Source organism: Rutidosis leptorrhynchoides, chromosome 3 (genome assembly GCF_046630445.1).
Source record: "Rutidosis leptorrhynchoides isolate AG116_Rl617_1_P2 chromosome 3, CSIRO_AGI_Rlap_v1, whole genome shotgun sequence".
Classification (NCBI taxonomy): Eukaryota; Viridiplantae; Streptophyta; class Magnoliopsida; order Asterales; family Asteraceae; genus Rutidosis; species Rutidosis leptorrhynchoides.
This window is the reverse complement of record NC_092335.1, coordinates 646438965-646449758: the sequence shown is the minus strand read 5'-3', so window position 1 is coordinate 646449758 and position 10794 is coordinate 646438965. Positions and strand designations below refer to the sequence as shown.

The following is a 10794-nucleotide window of genomic DNA, read 5'->3' as shown; positions in this document are numbered from 1 at the left end:
AAAGTAAATCTTAAAAGAAAAAGTAGTTTGTATTTTTGTATTTATTTATTAAAAGTAGATATAGTTTTGATTTTTTTTTTGTATAAAATTCTAAAAAAAAATTTGTTTAATATATTTCTAAGAACATTTAACATTTTATTTCTATATTTATTTAATTATTAAATACGAATTTTATATAAAAATTATTATTATATTTAGTTTTTATAAAAATTAAAATTTATGATTATTAATTTATAGTTTTTATTAGTTTTATAAATGTTATAATATTATTTATTATTTAGTTAATTATATAAACTATTAACTAAATAACAAAAGTAATATAAATATTATATATATATTCATTGATGTAATTATGTTATATTATATATCATAATCTTATTTATAATATTTATAATATTTATAATTATATTATTTATTTTAAGCGTACGTTTATTCGGTCAACGTTAAATTTATTCGTATATAACAACTCTAGGTATTTTAGTAAAATCGGAAGTCGAAAATTGAGGGTTGTTATATGAAACCCATGTTACCATTCGCACCCGTGAACCCGAACCACTTATAGACTTTTTCCCAATACCGATGACTTTTTGGCATTGGAATAACACATGTTGAACTGTCTCAAGATCACCATCACATAAAGGACATCGGACGGAGTGAAGATCGACTCCCCGCTTGTCAAGTTCCGATCGAACGGGAAGCCTACCATTCATCGCCCACCAAATGAATACCCCAACTTTTTTACGAACCAAACTATTACGCATAGTTTCCACCGCATTCGGTCTATTTGAGATAATTTTTTCTCTCACTAAGTTGGAGAGCGTATTAGAGAAGAATGTACCATTGTGACTCAATGACCAAGACCACTGATCGACTCGACTCGCATCAACCTGGACTCCATGTAACAGCCGCAACAACTCATCGAATTCTGCCCCAGTTCTGCCGCTAGGATGACGAACCCATTCCCAATACCCTTCGCATTTGTTCCCGTCCCAACCGATTCTGTCGTGGACCGATGCACCCTGATTACTATCCAGCTGGAAAATTCGCTGGAAACGCAACCTGAGCGGAATGTCCGAGAGCCAAGAATCGAACCAGAACGATGTGTTTTTTCCATTCCCGACAATCCTTCTGAAAGAACTTGAGAAACTGATACCGAGATTATCAATCGCCAAACCTGTTTTAATGACATTGCTCCAAATAGAATTGTAAGAAGACAAAAGCCCCCCGCCCGAAATAATTGAACCCGAATCCCCGTGAATACTTTTAATGACTTTCACCCACAATGATGAAGGTTCGTTATGAAACCTCCACCACCACTTGCCTTTCAAAGCCATATGTTTTGCCCGCAAAGACCCAAGATTTAGCCCGCCCTCCTCGAAAGGTCGAATAACATTTTCCCATTTAATCCAAGCAATTTTTGAACCCTCACCCGTCCCGCCCCAAAAAAAAATTACGTCTTACACTCTCAAGTTTGTTGATCACAGAAGACGGGGCTCGGAAAAGAGAGAAGAAGTACAACGGCAAGCTATTTAGGACCGAGTTAATGAGTGTTACCCTTCCACCATATGACAACGTATGAGCTTTCCAATCCGCAAGCCTTTTCTCAAATTTATCCACAACCGGTTTCCAATTGATCTTCTTGTTCATATTCGCACCAATGGGGAGGCCAAGATATACACATGGAAAGGAACCCACCGAGCATCCAAATGACTAGGCTATGTTTTCAACCTCCGATTGCGTCACCCCAACCCCGAAGAGACTACTTTTATGATAATTAATCTTTAACCCGGAGGAAAGTTCAAAGCACTTCAACAATTTCAAAAGACTTTCGATATTATTCTCACTCCATTTACCTAAGAAGATAGTATCGTCGGCATATTGAAGATGTGAAATAGGAATTTTATCCCTACCAATCTCAACTCCCACGAATAAATTAGACGCAACCGCGGCTTTTGTAAGCCAATTTAAACCTTCCGCCGCAATAATAAAAAGAAAAGGAGATAGAGGGTCTCCTTGTCGCACTCCTCTTTCAAGTTTAAATTCCTCGGTGGGGAATCCATTAACCAAAATTGAAACCGAAGCCGAACTAAGGCATGTCATGATCCACTTCCTCCATTTCTCCCCGAATCCCATAATCTTCATCATTTCGAGGAGGAATTCCCAATTTAGGCTATCAAAAGCTTTCTCAAAGTCGACCTTGGAATGATTGGATATAGTTTTTCATGTTTTGGTTCTTGTTTATCATGTGAGTATTTTTACTCAATTGTACACGGCTTAACTAGGTTATTCTGTAATTGTTTCTAGCTCTTTCCTCTGATCACCCATATGCTGATATTGATAGCTAAACTTATGACCTCTTGTGAAAATATGGAGTGATGGTTTAAGCATATAAGGAGTACTACACTATATTTAAGCTGTTTATACAAACAAAGTGACAACACCAACAAAAACAAAAACAGGCAGTAAATGATATATTTTGATAACCATGAATTTTTGTTTGGTCTTCTAAACATACGAGTGTTAGAATCTTTCATTTTGTACATTTAAAATGAGATGCTTTTGTTTCTACAATAAATAAAGGTGTACTCCCAAGATCTAGATCTAAAAATCTAAATATACAGAATTAAGTTGGTCATAGCGCAAGGTTGTGGTCAGACTTGTTTGGACCATGATTGTCCTATAAGAGGAGCAGATTTATGTGTCAACCTTTTGTTAGTACAATTGAATTTACGGACAACCTTAATTTAGGCCGGCCTCAACATCGAGTGGATTTGCATCATAGCGCAACATGTGTCATTTGCATTATAAAGCAACATGTGTCATAGGAACAGCCTCATTGAAAATACTTGAAAATGGGTATCAACGATGAAATTTTTACTAATATGTAAGAAATTTCCGAAAAATAACCCTATAAACATTTAGAAACAAAGATGTATTGAGGTTCTTAATCTTGGTTGACAAATGGGACTTATAATTTGTGGTTAAAGAGTTTATTTTTTTTAATATAATATAGAATTCCATTGTTATAAAAGTGTTTTAAAAAATATACGGAGTATGAGGTAAACAAATGAAACATAACTAAAATGGGAAAGAACTAAAATTCATGTTCAAATGACACGTTGCACAACATAATTGGATAATAATTTATGTTAATATACTCCGTACTTTTTATGGAGATATTTATTTATTTTTTAATTTATGGGGATATTTATGTAATACGAATATATTTTTTATTTATGGAGGACAAGGTTGTCACCGAACAATTTATTAATAAGTCAATCAACTCGTACTACTCCGTATTATATTAACCATGTCTTGACATGTTGTTACAGAGTGTAATTCCACACTTTTCATATAAAATATTTCTACGGAGTACTTTTATTTTTTTAATTAGTAAAGCGATAATAGCTTTTTAGTGTAGTACGAGTAGTTTTATTTCAACCTATTTTGCAAACTAGCGTAATTTATGTAGTATATTTTAGTAACCCTTGCTATATTAAGTTAATGATGTGTCTTAATTAACTGTCCACCTTACAACCTTTATGTGCATAACTCAATGATTATTTACATAACCTTTATTACCTAATCATAGTAATAAAAAATAATTAAATGTAAAGTAAAAAACTAATAAAAATTACTAATAAATTAAAAGGGGTATCTTTTTCCTACCTGTAAATCCACTACAACCGAGTCGCCTTTTCTTTAACCACATCCAATTTATTTTTTTTATTATTTTTTTTTTTTTTTTCAAAAGTCTTCATGTTGTAACGTTGTATCATATATGGAGTGGGTTGAGTCATAATTCACCAATGCCAACCTGGGATTCTTAGATTTTTAATTAAATATTAATTCCATAGTTAATTAATTAATTTTCTTCTTTTACATTGGCTAGAGTTTAACGAAATTATATGTAGTATAATTCTTTGCATGTGATGTACATTATAGTATCGTTTAACTAGTAGTAACTTCAATGATAGATGAACAAAGTACAAATACAATAGTTTATCTGAACATTTTCGAATAATACAATGATCTCCATATATGTAATTTAACCCATTATATCATACGGAGTATATTATTATTGTAAACATCACACTAAGAATAAATATATTTTTGAAAGTTTTATGTATTTTTTCGAACAATAATTGAGTAGCAATTAATAAATTAATCATTACATATTTTTATTGATAAGACGTCAGACGTATCTAACGAAATTCTAGCTTTATATTATTGCTTGAAAAGACACGTACAAAGGTACAAGGTACAAAGGTTCAAATCATGGTTTGAAACGAAAACAAACAAATGGAAATTTCCACCGCTAATTTCTATATCTATTATCCCTATATCTATTATTATTATTATTATTATTATTATTATTATTATTATTATTATTATTATTATTATTATTATTATTATTATTATTATTATTATTATTATTATAATAATAATAATAAACTTAAAAGTATTAAAACTTACAAAAAATTAGTGGGGAGCCTAGAGACAATCTGGGCCCCCACACCTCTAGCAATAGCAAAACCTATCATAGTAAAAATATGAGCAGCAGCACCGGCACCAATATCTTGCGCCATCGAACTCTTCTGAACCCGCTTTAGCAAAGAAACAGCATCCTTTTCTAATTCCCCAAGGGAAGAAAATGAGAAAGGAATGAAACCATAACCAATCGTCTGACAGCTAGATTCGTACTTGACCCGCTTCCGACGAGCCGCATCAACCACAGCACGTCCAGGGACAAAGTCAGAAAGCCCAGACTGTGTCAAAGGAGAAGACCCTGTCAAGTCAACACAAACATCGCGACCACAATCCCAGGAATAAAGTAACACATCTGCAGGTCTGAGGGCCCTGTCGTTCCCTCCAGACAACCCAATGTCAACCTCCTTTCTCGCTGAAATCCCAGATCGATAACAAACATCAACAAGGGAATCCCGAACAACATTATGTCGATGCTTAATACCCACCATACCAGCACAAGACACCGCGTGATCTCCGAAAATATCCCCAGTAAAAACCCTTGAACAGGCAGAGCATGCCATCGAGATAGAGAACAATGGAACACCCAACCGGTAGCACAACACACATCGGTAAGTCTTTGCGTTCATCATCTGACCCAACCCCAAAATAGGGACTGCCCTTAGCCAAGCAGAGGTGTGATCACCCTGCTGCGATTTCCATAAGGCCGATTGTCGGGGAGATAACGAAAAAGTGGATTCTGTAGAAGCGGTAACCTTTGTGAAATAAACATCTGCCAATTTCTTCATGAGTATTGGGGCAGCGACCTCACTCGGATTACCTAAAAACTAAAGTAGATGTAGTTTAATCCGTTTTGAGTTTGCGTTCACACTACAAACGGCCCCTCAAATTCGACTCAATTTACACAACAATCCCTCAACTTTACACTTATTCAGGGATAGAAAGCGTAAATACATAATTTTATTAAAATAATAGAAAATAATTCCACCCAAAGTTTTAACGGGCTTTATCTTCTCGCTTGGTGCGAGTTAAATTTTTCCAAAATCACAGTTCAACTAGAAAACATCTAACGAACACAACGGGACTAACTATGCGCGAAACGGACATCGTTAAAAAAATACTAAATATTTCGGGCTATATTTCATACATATACATAAACGAACAACAAACAACTCAACCTATTAAATATATTAGGTACCAAACAACATATATTCAAATTCGACCGCGCGTTGAATACAACCGCAGCAACTACCAGTTGAATTTTATCTAGTTATATATATTTATATATCTATATTACGAATTACAAACCTAAAACCTTCAATTCTTCTGCACACAATCTGCCTATTGTACAACACATATTACAAGTTATACAAGTAAAATTAACAATTAACAAAATGATAAAAAGAAAAAAGAATTAGACCTAAGAATTAGCAAGATAATAGTTTAACAATCCTAATTCAAACTTAAAAGTATCCAAACACTCTTTGTATTTACAACCATTGACAGATCAAGTGTAGCGAATTACGCCGATCACAACTCAATTTTCATCTCCGGTGACTGATTTCTACTTTCTCCAAAACCCATTTTTACAATGCTGTGAAGATCGTCCCCTTCAAATCTGGAAAACTATAATACAAAACCGAATAATGGATTATCTTATGTAAATTTTTTCTTTGATAACTGTTGTGTTAGTAGAAAAATTACAAAGTGATGTATAGAAAACATATACATAAGAAAGTACTGAGACTCGCACGTTAAAAAAAAAAAAGTTTATGAATCCCCATGAAATATGAGTTATACTACAGGACGTCTCGTGTAATTTTTTCTCATTATAAAGTACTCGTATTCTATAAGTACTCAATTGTGATAAAATCAGGGGCGGGCCTGAATTTTTAACTAGTAACACTAGTGGATAGTTTAAATTTTTTTTGAGTGACAACGTTGAAATAAGTTAGCTTGTATAATTTTATTTTTAGTTTGTAACTAGTGATTCGAGTAACTAACATTGTTAGATTCGCTACTACATAAAATTATAATAAAATTCAATGGTGAATATATTACTTCATTATTTCAATATAATCAAAACTCCGTAATTTCAGGATGTGTATCTATCAGTTGACGTACACTTTGGATTTAGATGTAAATTTTAGTTTACCTGAGAGAAAGTCTGTGAGAATCCATGAACTTGATTCAGTGGGTCCACCGGAGATTGGGTAATCGGAGCAGACCCAACAAAGAGTCCTGCTTCTTCTTGTGGATTTTGGTGATAAAAATCTGACGTCTTCGATTCCATTTGATACATTTGTTGAGACATATGCCCATTTGATTGAATCATCTGGTAATTTTAATAATATCCCAATAAGGAAAAAAACAGTTTTTATTATAATTAGAAAAAGAAGAAAAAAAAGAGTTGACTTACATCTTTGGAGATGTGACTGTTCATATCAAAATCTTGTCTTGGATTCACTGTTGCTAATTTCATGGAAAGAAACTGCAATACAAATAACAAGGTTAGTTGCAGTTTTAATAAGCAGATAAACAGTTTTGATATTTCAAGTGAATAAATATATATACGTAAATGTAATGAATATACCTCGACTTGATGTTGTAACGATTGAACGTAATTGATTATTTCATCGAGCATAAGCGCTTTTCCGGTTACCTAAGAACAGATTAACATGTTTCAATTAATTCTTAGTTGCATATTCAAAATCAAATTTGAGTACACTTTGCAAACAATATAAAGATATAAAAAAACAAAAAACAAAATGCTTAACGTAGCTCAAAGGACACGTTTATGCATTAATTATATAGTTAGTATTTTCAACATAAAACTTCATATTTTTATAAATAAACTGATCCCTAATTTAAGTATGAAAAATACGATATAATATAGAAAATTAACACTTTTTAGTAAATAACGTAGCCTAAAACACTTAAAAAAATAAAAAATTTACCTTGTTACATCCTGGAACAAGATCTTGAAGAAGCTTCATTCTTTCACTAATTTTCTCTCTCCTGACCTGAAAGTGACATTATTATCATGTTAAACTTCAAGATCTAGATTTTTTTAAATTAAATAATAACATTAAAATCAAAAACTTACTCTCTCAGCTAGACTATGACTATCAGTAGCTTGACCTCTTCTGGCTCTAACATGAATATAATCTTTTGGTGGTTCAGGAACTTTTGATTTCTTCTCTGTTTCATCATTTATATCCTCCTCTGTTTGTTTCACTTTCTTTGAATTCAAATCATCATTTCCTTCTTCCTAAAACAATAAAGATTCAAACTTTATCACAATTTACAAAGTAGTCAATCAAGAAACTAACTGATTCAAGCTCAATTTATTTAATTTTTGTTACCTTCACTATGGGTGATGCAATTTCTTTAGCTTTTCCTTTCAAAGATACAATCTTTCTTTTTCTTGAATTCAAATCATCATTATTACTCCTTAAATCAATTTCCATTTGCTCAGAAACAGAGGATTCTTCATTAGAATTGGTTTTATTATCAAAACCCAACCCATTTTCGGTACGAGGTTCCATTAATTCCTTGTTTTCTTGAATCTTGATAGCCGATCCATCGATTTTTAACAAAGGACTACTCGAAACCCGTGGCAATTTCGATATTTGTGAGACAGTAGATCTAAACTGCAAATCAGGGGTGTTTGAATTCAACCCCAATTGACTAGTTCTGCCATTGAAACTTTTACTACCAAAACATGAAAACTTTGCAGCCCGTTCAGCAAACCCAGGATCCCCTGCTAACGACGGCAGATTAGGTCCAAACGGGACCGGGTTTCGCAAATTGGGTGTGGCTTCTTTCAATAAATGATCCACAATTGGCCAATTTGACTTTTGTTGTTGTGGTGGTGATGAATTTAACTGTGAATTATAGTGAGTTGCCCCTGCACTTGCAATTGAATTGGAAACAGGGGAGGGTGCCATTGAAGCCAAAACAGAGTCAAAATTGTTAAATCTGTCAACATTTGATTGGTCAACTGATGACATTAACTTCCATGATGGAAATTGTGATGAGGGTTCGTAGTGGAGTCCGGCATTGAGAAAGAAATCTCGGTCCATGGCGAGATAAAGATCCAAACTTTATGAACTTTTTGGAAGGAATATGGGCACCCAAATGAGATTGTGTAAAAATGAACAGGGTGTTGATGATTATAAGTGAAGAAGGAGATATAATAATATAATATGAATTATGAATATAATATAATATGAATATGATAAAAAGAATTTTGGTGATGATGATGAGATGTGAGAATGAAGTGAGAGAGAACTGTGATGCAAAGAAATGTAACAGAAAAGCATAAAAGGGAAAGAGATGAGAGAGTGGGAGTTTGGGAAGGTGATGAAGTTATATACGAAGTAAGTAGTTAACAATGTCTAAAATTTGGTAAAATTGTATTTTATTCTTTATTCTTTTATTTTATTTTCAATATATAATAATATAATAATAATATATAAATATAAATATAAATAATTATTACGGAGTATATGAGTTTGTGTATTTATAGTTGTAAAAGCTATACTTAAATATAATTAATGCATTAAGAATGTTACATTGAGACAAGATTGAAGAACTCGGAATTCGAGAATTTCTCGATGAGACAATTTTTGAGAGTTTTCGTAGAACTCGGGGAGAACTCGGTTGTTGACTACGTTGACTTTCTAATATAAATATATATTTTCGAATACATGTATATATATAAATATTAGACTTTTGAGATAATTTTTATGATAGATAATATAATATATAACTACAAACACATGTTGATCGAGAGTTGACCAAGATTTGACTGAGATTTTCAATTTATAGAATGTTAACCGAGATTTAACCGAGAAACTCAATTTATCGGTCGTTGACCGATTTTTTGAAACGAGAACTCGGCAGCCTCCTGGAAACGAGTAATCGCCGAGTTCTCGCCCGATTTTTCCGATTTTGCAACCATGCATTGAGGTACTTATTTAAGGTAATTTTAAACAAAGTGCAAATTCATATTGCATGTTCTAAAACCTTAAGTATAACCATAAGAGTTATTCTTAAAAAAAAAAAAAAAAAAAAAAAAAAACCTCAATTAATCTCTTCGTCCCTAATTTATTATCCAGTATTTCATTTTGACATTTACTTGTTCCACATAAATTTTCTAAAATGCCCTTAATAATAGGTTTACGTAAACTTTTTTTTAACGACCCGTCCTAATCCATCTGGACGAATACATTATATTTGGTTACATCGCGAGGTACTTGACCTCTATATGATACATTTTACAAACATTGCATTCATTTTTAAAAGACAAACTTTCATCACATCGAAAGTTGACAGGCATGCATACCATTTCAGAATATATCCAATCTATAATTGACTTAATAATAATCTTGATGAACTCAACGACTCGAATGCAATGTCTTTTGAAATATGTCATGAATGACTCCAAGTAATATCTCTAATATGAGCAAATGCACAGCGGAAGATTTCTTTCATACCTGAGAATAAACATGCTTTAAAGTGTCAACAGAAAGGTTGGTGAGTTCATTAGTTTATCATAAACAATCATTTCTATTATTTTAATAGACCACAAGATTTTATTTCCATTTCACATAAACATAATCTCATATCAGGCATTTCGCACGGCATAGAGATAAAAATCATTCATATGGATTGAACACCTGGTAACCGACGTTAACTTTAATGCATAGAATATCCCCAAACAGAACCTCTCATATGTATAATAATAATAATCTCGAAGTACTAAAGCATTCGTACCCCGAATGGGACTTGTCAAGGTCCATAGATCTATCTTTAGGATTCGCGTCAATTAAGGGTCATTTCCCTAATTCTTAGGTTACCAGACTTGAAGGGGCGATATCCGGTTTAATAATCCAACCATATAATGTAGTTTCGATTACTTGTGTCTATTTCGTCAAACATTTATAAAAGCGCATGCATTCTCAGTCCCAAAAATATATATTGCAAAAGCATTTAAAAAGGGAGTAATGAAACTCACAATACTGTATTTTGTAGTAAAAATACATATGACGAAATTGAACAATGCATGATTTGGCCTCGGATTCACGAACCTATATCATTCGTATATATATTAAAACGTATAATCGTAATCGAACGAATTTAAATATTATTATTAGTGATATAGTTTTTATATTAATAACTTATATTCATTTTATAATGTAAAAATATTAATTTTGTTATGTTATATGTAATAAGTATATTTATATATATATATATATGTCATTTGTTTGTTAAACAGTATTTTAATGATACAAGATAATA

General features: G+C 32.4%; 2 protein-coding genes across 2 annotated transcripts; both read right to left on the bottom strand.

Moving 5' to 3' along the window:
* Nucleotides 1-1710: 1710 nt before the first annotated feature.
* LOC139902440 (uncharacterized mitochondrial protein AtMg01250-like) lies at nt 1711-2142 on the bottom strand. Its single transcript, XM_071885066.1, has one exon. The coding sequence runs from the start codon at nt 2140-2142 to the stop codon at nt 1711-1713; it is 432 nt and encodes a 143-aa protein (XP_071741167.1).
* A 3608-nt stretch (nt 2143-5750) lies between these two features.
* LOC139899150 (transcription factor bHLH62-like) lies at nt 5751-8804 on the bottom strand. Its single transcript, XM_071881980.1, has 7 exons — nt 7854-8804; nt 7595-7759; nt 7446-7511; nt 7082-7150; nt 6908-6979; nt 6644-6823; nt 5751-6114 (listed from the first exon to the last, which is right to left on the bottom strand). The coding sequence occupies exons 1-7, from the start codon at nt 8571-8573 to the stop codon at nt 6019-6021; spliced, it is 1368 nt and encodes a 455-aa protein (XP_071738081.1). The 5' UTR covers nt 8574-8804; the 3' UTR covers nt 5751-6018.
* Nucleotides 8805-10794: the final 1990 nt, after the last annotated feature.

Coding starts and splice junctions, on each gene's coding strand:
- LOC139902440 (XM_071885066.1), bottom strand. CDS start 2,142: ATGAAGATTATGGGATTCGGGGAGAAATGGAGGAAGTGGATCATGACA.
- LOC139899150 (XM_071881980.1), bottom strand. CDS start 8,573: ATGGACCGAGATTTCTTTCTCAATGCCGGACTCCACTACGAACCCTCA. Junction 6,980..7,081: donor CGTTACAACATCAAGTCGAG/GTATATTCATTA, acceptor TTTGTATTGCAG/TTTCTTTCCATGAAATTAGC. Junction 6,115..6,643: donor TCTCACAGACTTTCTCTCAG/GTAAACTAAAAT, acceptor TTTGTATTATAG/TTTTCCAGATTTGAAGGGGA.